This window comes from Onychostruthus taczanowskii, unplaced genomic scaffold (assembly GCF_017590055.1).
Source record: "Onychostruthus taczanowskii isolate IOZ18803 unplaced genomic scaffold, ASM1759005v1 scaffold97, whole genome shotgun sequence".
NCBI lineage: Eukaryota > Metazoa > Chordata > Aves > Passeriformes > Passeridae > Onychostruthus > Onychostruthus taczanowskii.
This window is the reverse complement of record NW_024507768.1, coordinates 622,134-645,438: the sequence shown is the minus strand read 5'-3', so window position 1 is coordinate 645,438 and position 23,305 is coordinate 622,134. Positions and strand designations below refer to the sequence as shown.

At 55.6% G+C, this 23,305-nt stretch overlaps 3 protein-coding genes across 4 annotated transcripts; 1 reads left to right on the top strand and 2 right to left on the bottom strand.

Moving 5' to 3' along the window:
• Positions 1–731: 731 nt before the first annotated feature.
• Positions 732–4,696, bottom strand: WDR77 (WD repeat domain 77). The gene is made up of 10 exons (XM_041426993.1): positions 4,405–4,696; positions 4,121–4,306; positions 3,445–3,586; positions 3,325–3,374; positions 2,985–3,055; positions 2,562–2,616; positions 2,242–2,313; positions 2,050–2,158; positions 1,529–1,597; positions 732–1,199 (listed from the first exon to the last, which is right to left on the bottom strand). Exons 1-10 carry the CDS (start codon positions 4,694–4,696, stop codon positions 1,040–1,042), a joined length of 1,206 nt encoding a protein of 401 aa, XP_041282927.1. The 3' UTR covers positions 732–1,039.
• On the top strand, positions 4,659–11,964 carry ATP5PB (ATP synthase peripheral stalk-membrane subunit b). 2 transcript variants are annotated; one of them, XM_041426996.1, is made up of 11 exons: positions 4,659–4,814; positions 4,916–4,958; positions 5,561–5,706; positions 6,518–6,681; positions 7,159–7,284; positions 7,413–7,592; positions 7,971–9,899; positions 10,185–10,284; positions 10,617–10,705; positions 11,102–11,181; positions 11,612–11,964. In XM_041426996.1, the coding sequence occupies exons 1-7, from the start codon at positions 4,787–4,789 to the stop codon at positions 8,040–8,042; spliced, it is 759 nt and encodes a 252-aa protein (XP_041282930.1). In that variant the 5' UTR covers positions 4,659–4,786; the 3' UTR covers positions 8,043–9,899; positions 10,185–10,284; positions 10,617–10,705; positions 11,102–11,181; positions 11,612–11,964. The 2 variants fall into 2 exon arrangements, with proteins under 2 accessions (XP_041282930.1, XP_041282931.1); XM_041426997.1 differs by lacking the exons at positions 4,659–4,814; positions 4,916–4,958; positions 5,561–5,706 and adding an exon at positions 5,886–6,043.
• A 2,059-nt stretch (positions 11,965–14,023) lies between these two features.
• ADORA3 (adenosine A3 receptor) lies at positions 14,024–16,945 on the bottom strand. The gene is made up of 2 exons (XM_041426994.1): positions 15,887–16,945; positions 14,024–15,006 (listed from the first exon to the last, which is right to left on the bottom strand). Exons 1-2 carry the CDS (start codon positions 16,234–16,236, stop codon positions 14,406–14,408), a joined length of 951 nt encoding a protein of 316 aa, XP_041282928.1. The 5' UTR covers positions 16,237–16,945; the 3' UTR covers positions 14,024–14,405.
• Positions 16,946–23,305: the final 6,360 nt, after the last annotated feature.

Sequence of the window (23,305 nt, the reverse complement as noted above, 5' to 3'; positions counted from 1 at the left end):
GACCAAGCCATACCTAGGGCAGCAGCAATGCATGCAGAGCAGTGACTTTCTCCAGGTAAAGAGCTGAGTTAGAAATGGATGTGCTATTTGACAAAAACACCTTGTGGGTTCTGTGCAGCCCGGCCTGGGGGTAGGGCAGTGTCCTGTCCCCTCAGTGCCAGCACAGGAAGTCACTTGTCACAAGTGCACGGATCTGGGTTATCACTAAGCACAGCCTGGTACAGCAGCAAGCAAATGACAGCTGAAGTCCTTAGTCCAGTTTTCCCCCACATAAACCTTTTGTTCACAGGTCTCATCCTGGAGTTGCCTTCAGCACAGAGGAGATGAACCAGGGTGTCCAAGAGCACAGCACCTCTCCCTGAGCTGGCCTTGGCACCAGCATTCCAGCACCACCCAGAGGTGTTGAACTGCAGGGCTCCAGCTGGGATCCTCCCTCACATCCTGACAGCACACACTGCTGTCCTACACCAGTGCACAAGCAGTGCTCCCCGGGGGCTCCACACTGGTGCTGAGGCTGGATCCTCTCCACCAGCCACGTGCTGCATTAAGGACAACCCTGGAACCCTTCCAGCCCCTGCATCCCAACGGGTCTTTTCATTCCACCTGATTTCCAGAGCAAAGAACTGGGCTCAAGGTGAGGCTCTCACATCTACCCAACAAGAGGTGTGCTGCTAACCTCACCCAGAAACTTCTATGAATTCCATGGGTAGTCTGGAGAACTGAGGAAAGAATCAAGTCTTTTTGACTTTATTTCTTTTTTCATTACACCTAATTCCCTGTCTCTCCAAGTCTCCTCTGTGCCTGAAGTCAATTTTTTTTCTGAGTAAAACCAAAGTCTTTTATTACAGGAGAAGCCACTCCTGAGGAGAGGGTAAAGCTTGGTTTGTAACTAACTTAGACCTAATTCAAAATTACTACAGGAACCTTCTTAGCCACAAGCTTGGAGGCAGACAACAGACCCCACTCCAGCTCACACACCTGCGACTTCAGCAGAATCAAAGTGATGCCAGCAAGGAACTTGGACCACGAGTTTATAAAACTATTCTTTTACACAGTTGATTCCAGAAGCTTCACCAGCTGGTAGAGGGACAGTGTGATGTAAAACCTGATGATCCCATCCAACTGTAGTGAGCAAGGCATCATCTGAAGGAGACCAGGACAAGCCTTTTACAAAGTCCCGATGAGAATGGTTTCTGAACCTGGAAAACACCAACACTCCATCAGCCCTCCTCAGAGACTGTGTGGGCTTGTGCAATCCCTAACTGCTGGCTGTGAGGATGATGCTCCTCTATTTAGGAGCATTTTCACCTCCAGGGTGCCCAGAGCAGCTGTGCCTGCCCCAGCCCTGGCAGTGTCCAAGGCCAGGCTGGATGGGGCTTGGAGCACCCTGGGACAGTGGAAGGTGCCCTGCTCGTGGCAGGGGCTGGGATGAATGATCTTATTTAAGGTCCCCTCCACCCCAAACCATGCTGTGTATTAATAATTAACTCAAGAAGACAACAGCAGTGAGTATTCTGTCTGTACTTACACCTCTGAGAGGTCTGAGTCAAGAACAGCAACTGAACAGTCTTCACTGATGGAAGCCAGTAAGGGTGAACTAGAGAGAGATGAGAGCACAGTTAGAAAAGAAAATACAAGAATTTTTAGGGATAAACTTGTGAACAGCAGGATTCTTAGTGATCCAGACCCAGGCTCAGCGAATGAACTCACAGAAATCTCACAAGAATGTTTTCATCAGCATTTGGCAGGGTGCCAGTACACTGAGTGGGAATACTCAATTAGAGTCTGAAAACAAGTGATCCTTCTTTAATCAAAGGTGACTAATTAGAAAAATCCCCACAGTGTGTGGCTCAGTAATCCTGGAGCTGCAGAATTGTTATTGTGGACATTCCCACGTCAGCAGTGAGACGCTGCTTGGTTTATTCTGTTCTCTGCTACAATCTCCTGGATGAGAAGCCCAAAGCTGGCAGTCTCACAGGTTTTACTCAAGTACAACAAAGGCTTTTGGGGGGATGCAGTGCCACGCTGTGTGCCAGGAGCATTCAGTACCTGTGTGCAGAGAAAGCAAAGCCTGTGATGCCTCGGGTGTGCACGGCAGCGCTGAGGGCAGAGTCAGGATTCTTTGTGTCCACCAGTGCAACTGTTCCACTTTCATCACCTGGGAGAGAGGGGCGCTGCAGTTAGAATCTGTCCTGTGCAAACAGCCACCGTGGCTGGCCTGGAGGCAGCGCAGGTTCTTACCCAAGACAAAGATGTCACTTTTCTGTGGATGCCACATGACTGAGGTAGGGAGGTAATTACAGGCACTGCAAACTGCAGGGGAACAAACTGGGGTGAGAGTGGAAGGAGGCAGCACAAAGATATCCCTCACCCATCTCCCTTAGCACTGCTACTGCAGCAAGACAAGTGATTTAAGCTTATTGTACTTCTGTGACAGTGTTAGACCTCCTTAGGTTTTAACAGGCACATCACTAGATTAGGAGGGAGAAGTCAGGCATAAAATAATTTATTTCTTCCAACAGAAGCTCATGCAGAAGCAGTGACTGCACACAGACACATACCAATTCGGGTAGCTGGTTTGGGGCATCTGGTGTCCCAGAGTAAAGTTCTGTTGTCCTGGAAATCCAAAAGGAATGAGAAGAATTTTACAATTTCTTTGTGGCATAAATTCAGATTCATTGCTGACTCACAGGCAAAATGTCCCTGTGTTTTCCTCTGGGTTAAAATGATGCTGTCACCAAGTGCAGCCTTCAGTCATCCCCAGGGCAGACCTAGGAGCTCCCAAAATTTGATATAAACCTGTCGGAATCAGTTTGGCAAACTGATTATAAATTTGAATTAATTTATTATCAGACTGGAACACTGCAATAACACAGGAAGGCAGGTTGCAACACAGAGGTGGTTTCTAAGTGCATTAAACTGTAAATACCTAAAGTTAAATCTCATTTAAATGGGGTAGATTTAGACAACAGAGTGAGCCTTACCTCAGCACAGGACAGGAACACAGTGTCCTTACCAGGACAGGAAGCCACACATGTCACTGCATCGGAGTGAGCTACCAAAAGCACAAAAGGATAAAGAGCCTCAAAGACTGGATCCAACTTTCCCACACGTTCCCAAGGCCCTCCAGAGGCACAGCAGTTTACCAGCTCTGCCCAGACACGGGATAACTTCTGCTCAGCTGCCTCCTACCCAAGTGACGAGCTGCCCAGTCCAAGCATGGCACAGTCCTTGTGACAGCCCCGAGCTCGAGGGGCTGGGGACAGGGTCAGAGTGGGATGCCAAGGGGATTACAAAGGGACAGAGGGGTGGCTTGGCACTCACCTCTGTAGGAGTGCAGCACCGTTTGCTCCGGGATGTCCCAGACCTTCACACTGTGGGCAAGAGCGAGCAGTGAGTGCCCAGCACAGCCCGGGCACAGGCTGCCAGGCTGGGCACACTCACCAGCAATCCCTGCCCCCGCTGACAGCCTGGCTGCTGCCCGCCAGCACCGACACCGAGGTCACGATGTCGTCGTGCTCGTATTTACAGAACTTGTTCACTATGAGGCTCTCGTTCTCCTCCAGCTCCCACAGCTCCACGGCACCTGGGGGACACAGGAACAGCAACGTGAGTGACAGGGACACTGACCTGAGTGAGGGACACCCACCTGAGTGAGAGGGACACCCAGCTCAGGGACAGGGACACCCACCCCAGTGAGAGGGACACCCAGCTCAGGGACAGGGACACCCACCCCAGTGAGAGGGACACCCAACTCAGGGACAGGGACACCCACCTGAGTGACAGGGACACCCAGCTCAGGGACAGGGACACCCACCTGAGTGACAGGGACACCCAGCTCAGGGACAACCACCTGAGTGACAGGGACACCCAGCTCAGGGACAGGGACACCCACCCCAGTGAGAGGGACACCCAGCTCAGTCAGAGGGACACCCACCTGAGTGACAGGGACACCCAGCTCAGGGACAGGGACACCCAGCCCAGTGACAAGGACACCGAGCACAGGGACAAGGACACCCACCCACCTTTGACTAGGGGAGGGTCTGGGGGTCCCCAGCTCGGCACTGGGACAGGGCACAGGCGCAGCCCAGCGAAGGACGGGAGCATCCCCACGGCTTACCGGAGTCGGAGGCCACCAGGATGCCCCGGTCGGCCAGCCAGCACAGGTCGGCCACCCCCGCCTCGGTCTGCACGCCGGCGGTGCAGAAGCCCTCGCTGGGGGCGCGCCGGGGCTCGGCGAACACCCACAGCGAGCCGGTCCAGCAGCGCCCGTTCAGCCCGGAGGCGCCCAGCAGCAGGGCCCCGTCTGCGGGAGAGACACGAGGGGAGGCGCGGGCGGCGGCGCGGGGAGCGCCCGGGGAGCGGCCCCGGGTGCCGGACCCGCCGCGCCGCCCGCGCCGCTACCTGCGCGGTAATGCGCGCGCTCCAGGTGCCGCTCCATGCAGGCGGGCGCGTTGGGCGGGATGTTCCACTCGGCGGCGGCCTCGGCCGCGGGGTCCCCATCCAGCGAGGCGGCGGGCGCCGCGCCATCGGGCGGGGCGGGCGGCGGGGCCGCCTGAGGCGGCGGCGTCCTCCATGGCGGCGGCGGCGGCGGGGCCGGCGGCGCCCCCACGTGTCTCCCGCCGCCGCCTCCTCTCGCGAGAGCGCCCGCCCCGCGCCCGCCTTCCCCGCGCTCTCGCGAGAGCCGCGCCGCCATCTCGGCGGTCACCGAGCGGGACGAGCTCGGCTCCTCAGGGCCCCGGCGCTCCTCACGGCCGCTCCCCGCCCTGCCCTGCTCTGTCCTGCCATGCTGTCCCGCCTCGTCCTGCGCGCCGGTGAGCCCGGGCAGTGCCGCCGCTCGGGGGGAGCGGGTGGCGGGCGGGGGGTGCTGGCCGAGCTGTGCCCTGACGCGCTCTCTGCCCTCTTGTCCCCTCAGCCCCCGCCGCGCTGAGGGCGCTGCCGCCGCCCGTCGCCGTGGGGTGAGTACCGGGGAGCCCCGGGTTGGTGCTTAAACAGCGTTGTTCTGCGCGTTTGTGTCGCGTTTTCCCCATTGATGCCGCGGGAGTACAGAGCAGGGACGGGGGCAAGGAGCCTGTGGAGGTTATCTGGTCCCACCCCCTGCCTGGGAGGAGGAGTGTCCTGTAAATGCCACCACCTTCGAATCACCGACGAGTTCGGGGCCGAAAGGGCCTTAAGGCTCATCCGGTTCCACCGCCTGCCGTGCACAAGGACACCTTCCACGGGAGCAGGGCCAGCCTGGCCTTGGACACGGCCAGGCATGGGGCACCCTCTGCCCGCCCCTCACCAGTTACTGCTTATTGGAAATGGGCTTGAGCCCCATCTAAGGGTGGTTTGGGGGAGCGTTTCTGTCTGATTTTTAACAAGAATCATAACTGAGATGTTCCCCTCGTTCCCAGGGTGTTGCACTGGACACGGCCAGGGATGGGGCACCCTCTGCCCGCCCCTCACCAGTTACTGCTTATTGGAAATGGGCTTGAGCCCCATCTGAGGGTGGTTTGGGGGAGCGTTTCTGTCTGATTTTTAACAAGAATCATAACTGAGATGTTCCCCTCGTTCCCAGGGTGTTGCACGCCACAAGACCCCTGCACACAACTCAGCAGAGTTTGGCTCCCGTGCCACCTCTGCCCGAGAAGGGAGGAGAAGTTCGTCATGGTTTGATCCCTGAGGAGTTTTTCCAGTTTCTCTACCCTAAAACAGGAGTGACAGGTTAATATAGACTTTTACCATTTTTAAGTATGCTTACATGGTTCTGTTCACCAGTTCTGGCTGCTGAAAAGGTAAAATAGTGCTGAAAATAATTGGAAATGGGCTTGAGCCCCATCTAAGGGTGGTTTGGGGGAGCGTTTCTGTCTGATTTTTAACAAGAATCATAACTGAGATGTTCCCCTCGTTCCCAGGGTGTTGCACGCCACAAGACCCCTGCACACAACTCAGCAGAGTTTGGCTCCCGTGCCACCTCTGCCCGAGAAGGGAGGAGAAGTTCGTCATGGTTTGATCCCTGAGGAGTTTTTCCAGTTTCTCTACCCTAAAACAGGAGTGACAGGTTAATATAGACTTTTACCATTTTTAAGTATGCTTACATGGTTCTGTTCACCAGTTCTGGCTGCTGAAAAGGTAAAATAGTGCTGAAAATGAGTGTTTTGCATGTGCAGGTTGTGAAGAACGAGCCACTGTAGGACTCCTGGCTCTAAAGTTAGACACCTAATGGTTGAAAGAATTCCATGAGCTTGATTTTATAGAGAGATTTAGTTGCCTCTTGGTTCTTAAAAAATTTCAATTCCTAATGTTTCTGAATGAGCAGAAGCAGCAGGTCCATGTCAGGTGCAAGCTGCTCCCACGTGTGGTGAGGTTCCTTGTGGCACCTTTCCCACGTGGAACTGTGGATCTGCTTTTTGTCCTGGTAAAGTAGAGCACTTCTTCCTGACCTTGTGAGCCTTTGAAGCTCCCTCTTAGGTATTTCAGTTTATTGATGCTCGTGGTGCTTCATACGAGTAGTGCTGCTTCACGTCTCCTGTAGGGCCCTACATGCTGGGCACTGGCCTCCTGCTCTACCTCCTCTCCAAGGAGATCTACGTGATCAACCACGAGACAGCAGCAGCTGCCTGCATCCTGACAGTCATCGTTTATGCCATCAAGAAGTTCGGGCCTGATGTGGCAGCTTTTGCTGACAAGCTGAACGAGGTAACGAGGAAGCTGCAGCTTGACTTTGCAGCTGATAGTAAGGAAGGGGTTTGGTGAAGTACAGATGGCATAAACTGCCAGAGGACAGGGTTGGATGGGATGTTGGGAGTTAGGAATTGTTGCTGGGAAGGTGGCAGGCCTGGCACAGGGTGCCCAGAGCAGCTGTGGGTGCCCCTGGATCCCTGGCAGTGCCAAGGCCAGGCTGGGCAGGGCTGGAAGCAGCTGGGACAGTGAAGGTGTCCCTGCCATGGCAGGGCTGGGGTTGGATGGGATTTAGGTTCCTTCCAACCCAGACCAGTCTGGGGCTCCCTGGCTGGTTGTGAGCCTCATTCCCCCCTGTTGGCATAACCCCAGCCGTGGCACAGGGCAGTGTGCGCAGGCGTTTCCGCAGCTCGGTGCAGCACTTCAGCTTCGGCTGCACACCGCTTGTTTCCCTTGCATCTGACTCTGAGGCGTGGAGTCCTCCCTGTCTTGCAGGAGAAGGTGGCCACAGCTCTGGCCATGAAGAACGAGGCCATCCAGACGCTGCAGACGGCCATCGAGGACGAGAAGAAGGAGCAGTGGAGGGCGGAGGGGCGCAGTTACCTCTTCGATGCCAAGAGGGTGAGCAGGGCTGCTGCTGCTGCAGCTGCTCAGCGCCAGGCAGCCTGCCCTGCTGGGCTCCTGGCACTCCTGCCACACAGCATGCTCTGCTGCCAGGCTTGAGCCTCTCGCGTGCTGCTCTGTTGCAGAACAACATCGCAATGCTGCTGGAAACCAACTACCGCGAGCGCTTGCTGACGGTGTACAACGAGGTGAAGAAGAGGCTGGACTACCAGGTGGCCATGCAGAACCTGAAGCGGCAGAAAGAGCAGGACCACATGATCCAGTGGGTGGAGAGGAACGTTGTTCAGAGCATCACACCTCAGCAGGTACTTGCTGGGTTTTGCCTGCTTTACTTTTTAGCCTGCACAAAGATTGGCTGTTCAGGGATCCTGGCTCACGAGGTGATGGGAAACCTTGGCCTGGGGTGGGACTGGATGAGCTTTGAGATCCCTTTCAACCCAAACCTTCTGGGATTCCAGGAATCTGTGCTTTGTTGGATAGGAATCTGCTTTATTGGATAGGAATCTGTGCTTTATTGGATAGGAATCTGTGCTTTATTGGATGTGAATCTCTGGCTTCATGAGCTATAATTACATCCCTCTTAATCAGTACCTTATAGGTCTAAAAAGGTTTATATGAAGTGCACTTAAATGTCTGTTTTCTTGCTGAAATGTCTCCTGAAGGCTGTTTCCTGTCTCTTGCAGCAGAAGGAAAGCATTGCCAAGTGCATCCTGGACCTGAAGGCGCTGTCCAAGAGTGCCCATGCAGCCGTGTGAGCAGTCTGAGCCCACTGACACGTCCCAATAGCTCCTCTTGGAAACTGTATGACTCTAAAATACCATTAAACAGACAAAAAAACCCCTCTGCTGTCTTTCACTAGCAACAGTCCCTGCATGTTTGTGTTTGAAGTCACTGGATGGTCACACCAGCCGCTGCAGCTGGTTTATGGTGGGGGATGATTGGAACCACAGTGTGTGAGATCCTGTTTGGTCAGGAACACTTCCAAAAACCCAGAACTTCACAGAGGAAAATCCTGCTGCTGAAGCTGATCCCTGTGGTAGAGTTCTGAGTGCTAGCTCCCCAGATGCCTGCTGTACCTGTGTTCTAAAATCAGGATGATTTGTGCTGCCATTCACCTGGCCCTGGCTGGGGGCAGCTCTGGGTGAATGTTCCTGTTCTCTAAAGGAGCTGGGACCCCCCTTTCACCTGAAGCCTCGTGGAGTGTTGAGAGTTTGAGTTCTGGGAAAAGAGATGGGGCAGGAAGTGTGTCAGAAGCTCCTGAAAGCCTTGTCCTCAGCTGGCTGTGTCAGTGCTCAGTCTGCAATGGGACAAGGTTTGTTCCAGAGGAGTTCTTCTGCACTTCCATCACTCCGTTCCTTCTCTTTTTATAGGAAGCCTTTCCCTGAAGCAATGTGTCAAAACTCAGAAATCCCAGCAAAGCACACACACAAATCGCCTCCCCCTGTGTGCTGAGATGTGATTTATGTACTCCAGAAACCCAGGTGGGCACGCTGGGGGTGCCTGCAATCCCATTTCTCAGTGGAGTTGAGAAACGTGCTTTTCTTACACTTGCAGTAGCTCAGTTCACCAAAGTGGTGTTCTTTAGGGGCAAGAACCTCACTTCAAGCCAGCCTAAGCTGAAGCTGCCTCACTTTTTTCAGACTAACAGTTCCAGAGAATGCAGGTGTCTTTCATGGTTTCCTGTTTTTTTGTCAATTTAAATAAAAAAGTGAAGTTGCTTAACTTCCACAATTGTGTAAGCCCACATCTGATTGACATTTGAGCTTTTGGCTGGTGTGACAGATTCTTCTCACAAAGCAAGTGGTTAAAGTGGTGTGCTGGCACTCGGGGAGTTTTCCAGCAGCCCTTCCATGGTGGGAGGTAAGATGGAGCTGTATCATTTCTCGTTTCTTTTAAACACAGCACCCCGTGAGGTTTGGTGTGGGAAACTGGGAGGTTTCATGGTTTGGCCCCTCTGGAATGTGGCAACAATGGGACCCAGGAGGAAACGTGGCAGCAGCAGGGAGCAGGGTGTTTTATTTTCATGTTGTAATATTCTCACACTGTTCACAATCTGCAGTTTGCAAAGCATGTGCTGAGAAATGCCAGTGCAGGGATTTTGTAGTGCAATATCTTTTAGAATCCCTATCTCTAAGATCCCAAACACAAACTGGAGAAGAAAGTTACCGTTCCTGTTTTGGTGGGAAAAGTAAATTTAAAAAAAACCATCAAGGGACGAACTTTTCAAAGCTGCTTCTGGTTATGAAAATGTTCACAGGGTTTTTTTGCTGCTGCAAAAATAATCCTGTAGGTGCTTTCTAGTTGTTGAATATGCTCCGTTTTCTGGGTGGAGAAGGCCCCGTGCCCGTCAGGGAGCAGTGAGCTCGTGTGTTTGGGAACAAGACACTGGGCAGGGGCTGCTGCTGAGGAGCTGCCAGCTTTGTGCCACTTTTACAAGATGGCCAAGAAATGGACAAAAACTAAATCAAGTCTTTAGAGTTGGAAGAGGATAACAAGTTTGCTTTGCTTATGTGTGTATGTGTATAAATATAACTCTCCCTTTCTTTCAGCCTCTCTTCCCATCAGTTAATGCTCTGAGAGAATGGGAGGCTTTTCCTCAAAAGAAGCTCCAGGTATTTTATTTTTTAAGGGAATTCCTCAGCTGCAGTGCTGCTGGCTGAGGTGATGCCCTGCCCAGGGGCTGCTCGGGGGGTGCTTGGGGAAGGGCTGCATGGTTGCCAGCCTGCCTGGCACAGCCATCACCCGAGCAGCAGAACTTTCCTGTCTGCTGGTTCCACTTTCAGACACACTGCTCAGACACAGCCCCCCCCATGTGGTTTTAGTTGCTTGCAGTACTACTGGAGAAATTTGCACATTTTAAAACAAGCTTGTGATTTTTTTTTTTTTTCCTATTGCAGTTGCACCAGAGCCCATTTGCCCTACTACCACTGTCACTACCACTGTCCACACCCCTACAGCTGATTTCAGAGCTGCAGAAGCCAGATGCTGGATTAATAAGTAAATGCTGCACCTTTATTTCCTGATTCAAACCCAGAGTTCCCTGAGACTGCAGCCTCCTTCTGCAAGGGAAGGGTTCTATGTCATATTTAACATATTTAACATATTTAACATATTTAACATCTCAGGGGGTTACAGTTTGGTTGGAATTGCCTGGGCTGTGCCCTGGATGGGTGGTTCCTGGAGATGCTCAGGGCAGACACACACCTTAGTCTCGTGGGGCTGGGGATAAACGTTACACTCCATGAACTCTGGTGAATTTGAGCACTACTGATGCTTCAATCCCTCTGCTGAAACTGGGGATTCTGACAGGATTTCCTGTGTATCAACAGCCATGAAATACTGTACGTGTCACTGGCCTTCATCTCTGGCATCCTCCTGACTGTCCTGGTTTTTGCAATCATCTTCCTCTTCAGGAAAAGTGAGTGACACAGTCGAGGGCACAGCAGCAGACTGATGGTGGCTGCAGAAGTTACTTAGTTCCTCAAGTAGTGTCTGCCTTGAATAACTGTGTGTTGGTGAGCAGCTCATCCCTGGCAGTAATTCCCTGTGAACCCTCCCAGTGGTGTTTTCAGGAAAAAATTAACTTTGCCACTGTTGAGGTGCGGGGGTTTTGTTGCTTGTGGGTTTTTCTCATCCTAATCCTGGCTGCACTGAATTCATCCTGGCCACTTCCAACAGGTGGGCAGGGACTGGGCAGCCCAAACTGGCACTTTGCTGTGCCAGAGGTGGCACATCACCCGTGTGCCAGCCCTCTGCAGCCTCCCTTGCATTGCTGTCTGACAACACCTCAGGCTGGGGTCCCTTTCCTTCCCAGGTTCTAAAAGATCCCACCAAAATTTACCACAGGAAACTTTCACCCAGAGGGCAGCTGAGGAATCTCTTAGGAACACCCAGGTAAATGTCACAGCTGTCATTTCTAATGCTTTATGCAGATATTCCACATCCTTGACAGTGTGGTAAATATTAATTTGGGGTGGGAGGGAGAAAAGCCACCTTTGAGACTCAACTGTTACTCAGCAGTTCTTTTGACAGCTTTGGGGTTCTGGGGCTTAACCACTGATGGGGCAGGTTAGGAGAAATCTCTTTAAAGGGGAAGCATTTCTGCAGTTTTCCTCTGTGGTAAGAATTCTTTGGAAGCCCCTAAAGGAGACTTTACCCAGAACCCTGAGGCAGACTGGCCAGTGGGATGAACCAGCCTTTAGCCATTTCCCCATGCAGGGACAGGCTGTTCATGCTGTGTGCTGTTGAGGAGGAGTTACAAGTGGGGGATTCCTGCTGCCCTGCAGTGCACTCTCTAATGCCTGTGGCTGCTCTCAATCCCCAGAATGAAGTGACCTACAGCACTCTGGTCTTCCAGCGGGGCAGGACACCACTGCATCTGTGATGAGGAAGTTCCAAATGAAATCAAAATGGTCCCACTTTCTGAGCATCAAAAGCCATGAGGATGTTACACCAAGGATGTTACACCTGGGAATGCCCCCATGCCCTCTGTTACACGGCTCTTTTTGTAGCTGTGACAGGAAATTGTCTCCTGTTCAAACTGGCTGCCAACAGCTGTGGGCAAATGGAGTTTCTGTACAGGATTTCCTCATCTGTAGAAATCTCCCTGCCCTTGTAAAGTTTCCGTTTGTGAGAACTACCAGAGAGAAGTGAGAAATGAAAATATTTCTCTGCATCGATCCATGTGTGTGCCCTTGTGTTTCCCTTTTCTGTCACCAACTCTAACACTTTCAGTATTTTTTTTTTTTTTTTGATTGCCAAGTGCTCTGCTTAGTAATTTTCCGATATTGAAGTGATGATCATGAAATGTCTGGATGCAAATCTCTGCTTCCTGGTTGGGTCCCATAAAAGAAATGCACAATCACAGCGTGACAACCAAAATCTCTGGGAATGTTCATTCACGTGTTATTGCCCACAGACACCGTGCCCTGTGCGTGAGCAGGGGTGGTTTCCCGGGGGTGGCAGTGTCACAGCAGCCCGGGGCTCCCCGGGAGCAGGGCTGGAGGTGCCACCTGATGGCAGCACCAGCCTGGGCTGGGGCTGCCCGGGTGCCCTGCGCTGCTCGGTGCCTGCAGCCCCTGGAGCCCCCCCAGCCCCTGGAGCCCCTCCAGCCACGACACCGAGCGGGGCTCCGGCCCCTCCAGCCCCCCAGCCCCTGCAGCTCCTGCAGCCCCTCCAGCCCCTGGAGCCCCTCCAGCCACGACACCGAGCGGGGCTCCGGCCCCTCCAGCCCCCCAGCCCCTGCAGCTCCTGCAGCCCCTCCAGCCCCTGGAGCCCCTCCAGCCACGACACCGAGCGGGGCTCCGGCCCCTCCAGCCCCCCAGCCCCTGCAGCTCCTGCAGCCCCTCCAGCCCCTGGAGCCCCTCCAGCCACGACACCGAGCGGGGCTCCGGCCCCTCCAGCCCCCCAGCCCCTGCAGCTCCTGCAGCCCCTCCAGCCCCTGGAGCCCCTCCAGCCACGACACCGAGCGGGGCTCCGGCCCCTCCAGCCCCCCAGCCCCTGCAGCTCCTGCAGCCCCTCCAGCCCCTGGAGCCCCTCCAGCCACGACACCGAGCGGGGCTCCGGCCCCTCCAGCCCCCCAGCCCCTGCAGCTCCTGCAGCCCCTCCAGCCCCTGGAGCCCCTCCAGCCACGACACCGAGCGGGGCTCCGGCCCCTCCAGCCCCCCAGCCCCTGCAGCTCCTGCAGCCCCTCCAGCCCCTGGAGCCCCTCCAGCCACGACACCGAGCGGGGCTCCGGCCCCTCCAGCCCCCCAGCCCCTGCAGCTCCTGCAGCCCCTCCAGCCCCTGGAGCCCCTCCAGCCACGACACCGAGCGGGGCTCCGGCCCCTCCAGCCCCCCAGCCCCTGCAGCTCCTGCAGCCCCTCCAGCCCCTGGAGCCCCTCCAGCCACGACACCGAGCGGGGCTCCGGCCCCTCCAGCCCCCCAGCCCCTGCAGCTCCTGCAGCCCCTCCAGCCCCTGGAGCCCCTCCAGCCACGACACCGAGCGGGGCTCCGGCCCCTCCAGCCCCCCAGCCCCTGCAGCTCCTGCAGCCCCTCCAGCCCCTGGAGCCCCTCCAGCCACGACACCGAGCGGGGCTCCGGCCCCTCCAGCCCCCCAGCCCCTGCAGCTCCTGCAGCCCCTCCAGCCCCTGGAGCCCCTCCAGCCACGACACCGAGCGGGGCTCCGGCCCCTCCAGCCCCCCAGCCCCTGCAGCCCCCCAGCCCCCCCAGCCCCGACACCGAGCGGGCTCTGTCCCCTCCAGCCCCTCTGGGCTGTTCTGCCCGCTCCTCCCAGCAAAGTGTCACCAGACGCTCCTGTGCTCTGAAATTTGGTGTGCTGCCTTTGGCCAGAGACTGCTGCAGGTGCCACGGACTTTCAGAGGGTCGGCAGAACAACCTGTGCTCTTTGTTCTGCTGCTCTCTGTCTCACCTCTGTCCTGGCAGCTCCTTCAAGCTCTATGGAGGAGAAAATAGGGGGAGCATCTCCCTCCCTCACCAGAAGGTGAGCTCTGGCTGGGGTCCCTCGGGTGCACTACCTTTCTGCTTTTCCTAGACCACTTTTATTATTTGAAGATGGAGGAAAAAAAAGAGCCTGGCCTTTAACAACCTCTCCTCTTTTCATTTTGAGCCGTGTTCCCTCAACAGGGGCTGTGCCAGCTGTGGTGTAACAATTACTGAACTTCTGTGCCACCCCAGCAGGACATTGACTGAAACTGGGCAAGTTTCTTCTGCTCATGGGAGGACTCAGCAGGCAGAATTAGTGTAAAATCCATCTACTATTTATTATTACTCACGAAAACATGACAACACTGGCTGAAGCACAAGCTGACCAACTCTAGTCTGAATGGACAGACAAGAGTGGTCAGTGAGCTTGTGAGCTGCTGGATTATGAACAGCAAAGAACACATCCTGGTTTGCAATCAACTCAACCAATCTTCATGTTAGAAAAACCCAAAACCCCCAGCCAGACAAAGTTTCCATCTTCTGTGTTTAGAAATTATATTGCATAAAGAGTTATATTCACATGGAGCTTTAGGGCAGCCTCAGACCCACAGGCTGCTGCAGTTTCCCAAGGGTTTCCTAGCAAAGCCAGGAGCTTTATCAATGCTCTGCTTCTCTCTGGCTGCCCCAGCCTCTCTTTATGACTCTGGGTCTGTTGTTTGCTCTGTAAGAGCTGGGTCTGGGCTTTTGCACAGGATGTAGGTCCTTAAAATTAAAAGGTAAGTGGTTTTGAACTTCTTTATCTTGTAGGCATAGACAATGGGGTTCATGGCAGAGTTGGCATGGGATAAGAGGATTGCCAAGTAAATCAAATACGGGGGGATCTGAGACTCGGGGTGAAAATAGAAAATGCAGTTTATAATGCACAGAGGCAGCCAGGAGATTGCAAAGAGCAAGAGAACCAGTGCAAGAGACTTGGCTGCCTTGAACTCCTGGCCATAGAAAGCCCTAGCCCCCCTGACAGCGGTCCCTTGGCTGAGCCTTGTGTGGATGATGTAGAAGATCTCGGCGTACAGAGCACACATGACGAGCAGGGGCACGAGGGTCCACGTGAAGAAGCAGAAATACACCATGTAATCCATCCTCACCACGGAGATGAACCTGCACCTGAGGTAGCTGGAGCTCCTGGGGCCTGCCTTGTTCCAGCCAAACATGGGGACGAGCCCCCCCAGCAGGGACAGGGACCAGCACAGCCCCAGGGCCCGCCACACTCTCCTCTCTGTAGTGATTATTTTATATCTGTAGGGGAAGAAATCCCACATCGAGTTAAAGAGAAGCATTTTAAGGTAGTTAAGGATGAACTCACCTGTTCAGGTGCTGCAGGGTCATTGTTGGAAAATTAAGCATTAAGTTTTTTTTTTGTGGGGAACCCAAATTTTATCTTGGGACAAGCCCCACCTCTTCATTTGTAACAGTTACTTTGCAGCATCAGTAAGAACTGTGCTTAAGTTCCCTTGTTTAAAATTGGATGTTTAACCTGTTTTATTTCTTGTTTCATTATGATCTTAGTTCTGCTCTGGCCAGGATATTGCTTTGCTGCTGTTGGAAGTCCTATCTTATTTCTTGGCTTCCTTGAGTGTACCTTCCTCTTTTTATTTGGTTTACGCCATTTGTAGGGCTGAAATTCATTCCTCAGCTTCACAGGTCCTTTCCCACTATAAACCATGACTTTTTGGGTGCTTGAGGTTATGCTTTGCTTTTCTAGCTTGTGTACTTTTCATTTAAATGTAATCAGCGACTGACCTAACAATTAACAGTGAGTTAATTGTTAATAAGTTTGTTGCTACTTTTATATTTTCAGCAAATGCTAAAAGGAATTTCATTTAAAACACAAGCCTCAGAAACTTTTTAAAAAACCCCTATAACACACTGAGCATCCTGTGCAATTAATGAAGATGCTGAAAATGCAACAGATGCATCCTGCGATCGCACTCTGATCAGGGATAACCAGGCTGAGCTGGTTTTCCAGCTCATGAATAAACAAAAAATCCAGTTCACGAGCACCCCCAGGCCTCTGGGAAGCTCATCCCAGGTGGGCTTTGAGGCACAAGCATCCACTTCAAGTAATTAAAGTAATTAGAGGTAGGAAAGGAGGGCAGAGGAGGCGGGGCAGCCTCACCTGGTGGGCAGCTTGACTCGCAGGTACCTGTCGACGGCGATGGCCAGCAGGGACAGGATGGAGGCGTTGCTGAACACCAGCAGCAGGCAGCACATGAAGAGGCAGCTGTAGGCGGGCATGGCCATGCCCAGGCTCACCACCACGGCCAGGGGCATCACCAGGAGCCCCACGGCGGCGTCGGCCAGCGCCAGCGACGCGATGAAGTAGAGCGTGGTGTTCTGGCGGGCCGCGTTCAGCCTCGCCGCCCAGATCACCAGGACGTTGCCCAGCGTGGCGACCAGGGCCACCAGGCACTCGGTGCCGATGTAAATCCCGTCCAGGCTGCTCAGGGCCAGGCTGCTGTTCTGCATCCTGAGCTCTGCAGCCGCGGAGGAAACGCGGGAGCGTCGGCGGCCACCGCGGGATGCTCGGCACCGCGCGCCCGCTGCGGGATTCTCCGACGTCCGCGCTCCGTGCTGAGGCACCCGGGCAGCAGCTGGGGGATCTGCAGGTATCTCAGCTGCCAGGAAGCATTCTGCTCTCTGCAGAGCCCTCCTGAAGCTCACTGCGTCCCTTCAGCAGCCTCGGCGCCTTGGGAAGCTCCTTGGGAGGGAGAACGCGTCCTTCCGCTGTCCTTCTTACCAGCAGCTTCCAAAGAAATAGTCTACAGGTTCCTCTTTCAAGCTGTTTAGAGGTGCAAAAACGTCAACAGCAGTTGCTGCAGAGCGGTCACTTATCAGTCCAGCTAATCTCTGTCACTGTCAGAGCTGAGGCAGCTCGGCCGTGGCGTGGTGAAGGGGGCTGCGTTTGAAAGCCAGAGGGTGAAGGTAAGGACAGGGAGAGGTCTGATGTACCAGCAGGGTGAAAACAGGCTTGACCTGGGGAAAAATGAATTCCCAATCAAATCAGAGCAGGCTAACGAGAAAGAAAAGCAAGTTGTAAAGGCAGAGGGGGGTGCTGGGGCAGGGGTTCCAGCCTGTGAGGCCGCCCTGGCTCAGCTGGAGCTGGAGAATGGAGGATGGAGCATGGAGGATGGAGCAGCCCCTGCACAGGGGGCTCGTGGATCTGCTCCAGCAGCCGATTTAACAGCTCTGGCCCTGCCCATGCCTTTTCCTCCAAAGGCAGGTGCTTTTCCGTGGGGACACAGTGTCCGAGGGCGATGCCACCGAGCCCGGCCGGGGCCAAACCGGGGGGGCTGCGCCCGGTACCCCCTGTTCCCACCAGGTTCCTGCCGGGGCAGGCACAAGGTGCTCTGATACTCTTCAGGTGCTTCCTCACCAGGCAGCATCTGTTTCCTGTCCTAAACAGGACAGAGCCAGGGCTGCTGGGACTCCTCTGTCGGCACAGGAGGATGAGCCTGTCCCTCTGCTGTCCCTGCCCCGCCTGAGCGCGGCTTTCCCCCTGCCCCGGGCTGCTGCGGGTGCCGCATCCCTCCCTCGGGCCCCGCATCCTCACTCGGGGCCCTTCTCCCGCTGCCCTCCCTCGCTCAGGAAACTCGGGCTGGGTTTTTCCAGCTGCCGAAGCCGCGGAGCCCTCCGTGCAGAGGAGCGGCTGGAGCGCCCAGCCCGAGGCGGGAGCGGGGCTGGAGCAGCAGCGCAGGTTTTGGTGCAGGTTTTGGTGCAGGTTTTGGTGCAGGTTTTGGTGCAGGCGAGGACTCCAAGGTGTGCTTTTGTCACCGAGCCGAGGCGGCAGAGCCCGCGGAGAGGAGCTCCAGGAGCTGGGATCAGAGTCCCGGGATGTCCCAGCGAGATGGGGTTAAAGCTTTGGGATCCCGGTGCCGAGCACTCGATGGTTTTGCCATTTAAAGGCTGTGCTCGTTTCTTGGATGGCTCCAGCGAAAGGCTTCCAGCTATTCCCGAGGGATCCTCCTACATCCTGGTGAGATAAGGATCAGGAAGGGAAGGTCTCTGCAATCTCAGCTGCGGCTTTGAGCACAGATTCCCTTTTCACTTTGGGGGCGGAGGGGCGGAGAACAAATTTGCCAGAAAAAAATTATGTCTAAGTGACACATACACACACACAAAAAAAAAATATATCCCACAACAATGATCTTATCCTGTGAGTCAACAACAGCCACGTCTGCCTTTGTTCTGGCGGGGCTGTGGGACAGCAGCAGGGAGGAGAGGGGACAGGGCAGCCTCTCCCAGGTGAGCCCCCCGAGGGCACCGGGGGGCTCGGGGGTCCCGGCTCACACAGGCCAGGCTGTCCCGGCCACAGCCACCCTCCCTGCCCCGGGACATCTGTGCCCCTCTTTCCTAACATCCCAGAGCTCCTGCTCCTGCGCCAGGAGGTGTGGAGGAGGTTTTTTCTGGATTTCAAAATGTGATGTTTACTTTATAGGAAAAAACCCCGAGCAACTCCTAAGCCAAGCAGTGGTGAGCTCTGTCCTGGCTCTCCCTGCCTGGGAAGGAAGTGAGGGGCAGGCAGAGAGAGGATGTGAGTGTGGAGCAGAATCACAGCTGGTGGCAGTGAGGGCTGCTGAATTATCAACCAGAACGAGAGGCTGGAGCCTGCCGTGGGGACAGCGTCCTGTCACTGTGCCTCAGTTTCCCCATCCATGGTAAAAGGGGGTTACTCTGGTCTACAAGAGCTGGACAGGAGCAGAACCCTTTTGGTTTCCCTCTGAAACTCCCATTTGGGATTTTTTTCCCTGCCTCTCCAATGGGGGCCCAGTGATGTTGGAAAACCTCTGCTGGCTTTTCTCAGAGGTGCAAAAACCTGAAGAAACCCCTCCTGTGGCACACAGAGCTGAGCTGAAAGGCAGAGCTCACTGTCCTTAGAACGCAGGGCTGGCTCCAAAGATGACTTCAGCTGCTGTCAAGAGCAAACTGTCAGCGGAGAATCAGACCTGGGAAGCTCTTCCCTTGCACATGCCGTTCCCTGAGCTCTGAGCTGTGGCTCTCGGGGCAGGGGGAGCTGTTCCTGCCGGTCCTGCCGAGCTCGGGTGTGCAGGGCCCGTGGGAGCAGCCGGGGCTGCCACACCAGTCCTGCCCAGTGCCAGGCTGGGCTTGGAAACTGCTCTGCTGGGCTCCCACCCGGCCGTGCCAGGCACAGCCAGGGCAGGGGGCCGGGACAGGGGCTGGGAGCGAGCAGATCTGGTGTGGTTTTAAAATTAACTGTGCTGCAGCTGGAGTTTTTTAGAGCTTTCTTTGGGTGTGGCTGTGGGGTGGGGGCAGAGCAGCTGGCACAGGACCCCGTTTGATGCCAGTCCCGCTCCTGGCCAGGGCAGTGATCCCTGCCAGCCTGGGGGAGCCGTGCCCGGGTTATCCCGGGTTATCCCGGGTTATCCAGCTCCTCCTGCCCGCAGCACCCGCGGCTGGCAGGGACTGAGCCCGGGCTGCTCTGCCTCGCTGGGAGCTGCAGCTGCGTGGAAGGTTCTGCTCCAGAGCTGCTTTCCCAGCCAGGCAGAGCCATCCCCATGGAGAGCCACCTCTAGTGTGAGGAGGGGAAATCACCTGGCTTTGGGTTTGGGTTTGTGTTTGTGTTTGTGTTTGGGTTTGTGTTTGGGTTTGTGTTTGGGTTTGGGTTTGGGTTTGTGTTTAGGTTTGGGTTTGGGTTTGTGTTTGGGTTTCACAGCCTCTGCCCGGCCCTGCCAGGCCCTGGCAGCTGACAGCAGATCCAGGATCCCACTGCAGGCTCCTCTGAGCGCAGCACAGAACTTTCCATCCTCGCTCTTCATTAGAGACTGGTTTAAAATTCCATGAAAATGGCATACAATAAATCCTGGGGAGATGAAAGGGAGGTTTGAGCTGGCAGGAGGCTCTTTAGAGAGGCTCTATTTACACAAATTGTCTGCCTGACAGGAGAGAAACTGTTTTGACATTTTATAAACTCTTCCACTGATAATTTTGCATCTCAGTACAGCAAGGCTGGGGGAGGCAGGACGGGGTGAAACAACAAAGCCAAGGCCCTGAGCTCCCTTCCCAGCTCTCATTTTTGAACACCAGCTAATTATTTAACTGCAAAGCACTGCAAAAGCAGCCTTTATTTGAAAAGAAAGGGAGGAAAGTGCCATTATCTCACCGATGAGCATCCTCAGGAGGGGACAATTCACCTGGCACAGGCAGCACCCACTGCCACTGCCCTGCCTGTCCCCGGGCTTGAGACCAGGGGCTGCAAAACCCACTCAGCAGCTTCTCCAAATCAGTTTGTCTCCAACAAGTGGGCACTGCCAGAGATCAGCTCTATCAACTACAATAAATGTATGTGCTTGATAAAGGATCACTGAGTTACTCTGGATTTTGAGTGTTTAGTGGCATCCCAGGCCGCAAATGTCCCAGATTAAATGAATGTTACCAGGGTATTTCCTAAGATTTTGGGTCATCCTGTGCAGGGCCAGGAGTTGGATTGGTGATCCTCGTGCTCCCTCCCAGCTCAGGATATTCTATAATTCTATTAATATCTTGCTGTAATTTATTTATGAATCATGACTCACTCTCTGACTGGCATTCATGGACTAATTCATCACTGTCAGCATGACTGAGGGGGAAGAGCTTATATTTCCTCTGGATATCTTTTAAGTGCTTTTTTCCTGCCTTTATTTCCCTAATCAAACCAAGATCTTATTTATAGTGCTGCCGTTTCTGTCTGGGTAAGCCCAGAGTGGCCCCAATGGCTTAACAGGATTTATTTCCTGCAGCTTTGCCCGGGGTACTGAGCAGAGGGATTTGGTCCTGTGGCTGCACTAATCCCCTCGCAGGTGGGAGCAGAGGATTTCCCCTGAGGAGCAGCAATTCCAAAGGGACAGATGAAACCCGCGGGCCCTTGGGGAGGGGAAAGGAGCTGGAGGCTCCAAACCAGAGAGGAGAGAAGCTCTTTAGGAAGGAAGCATTGTTTACACCTTTTTATTTTTAATGTATGTATATTTGGATCCAGCCTTTTCCATGATGGGTGTCAGAAATCAAGGCCTCTTTTGTTCTACAATTCACTCAGAGATGTTTTTTGGTTCCTTAGAGAAAAAAAATGAATTTATTTGTTTTTCCTTACAACAAAACACACACAGAGCTCTCATTGCTGTAGAAAACTGTTTTGTTAATGACACTTCTTGCCAGGATTGCTGCCCTGATTTGGGGGGAAATGAAGCATTGTGAAGCCCTTGCTGCAGGTCTTGGAGCCCCACCATGATTTTGGGGGGAAATAAAGCATTCCAAACCCCTTGCTGCAGGTCTTGGAGCCCCACCATGATTTTGGGGGGAAATAAAGCATTCCAAACCCCTTGCTGCAGGTCTTGGAGCCCCACCATGCTGCACCTGCAGTTTGCCCCTGGGATTTGTCTGAGGGAATCCCAGCCCTGCAGTGGAAGGGAACGGGAAGAGAGCGTGTGCCAGGTAAACATTGAACCCACAGGGCTGCTCCTGTGCCAGGGGCTGAGCTGTGCCCTGGTGCAGCCCTGCCAGGCACTGGGGTGGCTCTGCTGGGGTGGCACTGCTGGGGTGGCACTGCTGGGGTGGCACTGCTGGGATGGCACTGCGCTGGCACTGCTGGGGTGGCACTGCGCTGGCACTGCTGGGCTGGCACTACTGGGGTGGCACTGTGCTGGCACTGCTGGGGTGGCACCCCTGGGCTGGCACTGCTGGGGTGGCACTGCTGGGATGGCACCGCTGGGATGGCACTGCTGGGAATGGCTCTGCTGGGATGGCACCACTGGGATGGCACTGCTGCGCTGGCACTGCTGAGCTGGCACCGCTGGGATGGCACTCCTGGGCTGGCACTGCTGGGCTGGCACCGCTGGGCTGGCACCACTGGGATGGCACTGCTGGGGTGGCACTGCACTGGCACTGCTGGGCTGGCACTGCTGGGATGGCACTGCGCTGGCACTGCTGGGGTGACACTGCTGGGGTGGCACTGCTGGGGTGGCTCTGCTGGGATGGCACCACCGGGGTGGCACCCCTGGGCTGGCACCGCCCCGGCGGGCTCGCGTGGGAGCGGCACGGGGGAAGGACAGATAAAGTGTCATTGTTTCCATCTGCTCTGCCCCTCGTCACCTCCACTCCGACCCCAACACGCGGGGGATGAAAGTGCTGAGCTGGCCTTTGCTGCTCTGGCAGCGGGCAATGAAAACTCCGCCGGGCAGGGGCTCCCCCGCGGGGCTGGCACAGGGAGAGCCGGGACCGCCGGCAGCAGGGAGCTGCTGGGGTGCCCGGGGAGCTGCTGGGGTGCCCAGAGAGCTGCAGGGGTGCCCAGGGAGCTGCTGGGGTGCCCAAAGAGCTGCTGGGGTGCCCAAGTGGGGTGCCCAGGGAGCGGCTGGGATAGCCAGAGAGGTGCTGGGGTGCCCAAGGATCTGCCGGGGTGCCCGGGGAGCTGCTGGGGTGCCCGGGGAGCTGCTGGGGTGCCCGGGGAGCTGCTGGGGTGCCCGGGGAGCTGCTGGGGTGCCCGGGGAGCTGCTGGGGTGCCCGGGGAGCTGCTGGGGTGCCCGGGGAGCTGCTGGGGTGCCCGGGGAGCTGCTGGGGTGCCCGGGGAGCTGCTGGGGGGCCCAGGGAGCTGCTGGGGCAGGCACTGCCCAGCGCACGGCGGTGACAGGAGCCGTCGGGAGAAGCCGTCGGTCTGGAATGCAGCTCCTCACCACAACACACAGCCCCGGCAGTAAAACAAGCGATTAAATGCTCTGATACCTCTGCGGTTTCTGTAACTCTGGAAAGACAAGTGGAGATTTCTGTCATTAAGGTAACCTCCAGGGCCGGCCCCCACCAGCCCGGAGCTCAGCTCCCCGCCGGGTTTGTCAAAGGGGGGGCAGCTCCTGGCACCCCTTCTGTCTGTTTAGGGCAAAAGCGAGATCAGACAACTGCCCTCATCCCTGGCATGCTCGCTCCCTGGGAAAACAGCCCGGGAGCCTGATGCCAGCCCTGCCGGGGCTCCTCGTGGGCTCTGCCTGACGGGCAGCACCCAGCCCACACCGCTGGGCTTGTCCCCACAGCCCGTGTCCATGGGGTTTGTCCCCACACCCTGTGTCCATCAGGTTTGTCCCCACAGCCCGGGCTTGTCCCCACACCCCGCGTCCATCGGGTTTGTCCCCACAGCCCCGGGCTTGTCCCCACACCCCGTGTCCATGGGGTTTGTCCCCACTCCCCGTGTCCATCTCCGGTTTGTCCCCACAGCCCGTGTCCATCGGGTTTGTCCCCACACTCCTGGGCTTTGTCCTCACACCCCCGTGTCCTGCCGAGGTTTGTCCCCACACCCCTGGGCTTGTCCCCACACCCCATGTCCATGGGATTTGTCCCCACAGCCTGTGTCCATCTCGGGTTTGTCCCCACACCCCTGGGCTTGTCCCCACACCCCGTGTCCATCTCGTTTGTCCCCACACCCCGTGTCCCTGGGGTTTGTCCCCACTCCCCGTGTCCATCGGGTTTGTCCCCACACCCCATGTCTATCGGGTTTGTCCCCACACCCTGTGTCCATGGGATTTGTCCCCACACCCCGTGTCCCTGGGGTTTGTCCCCACTC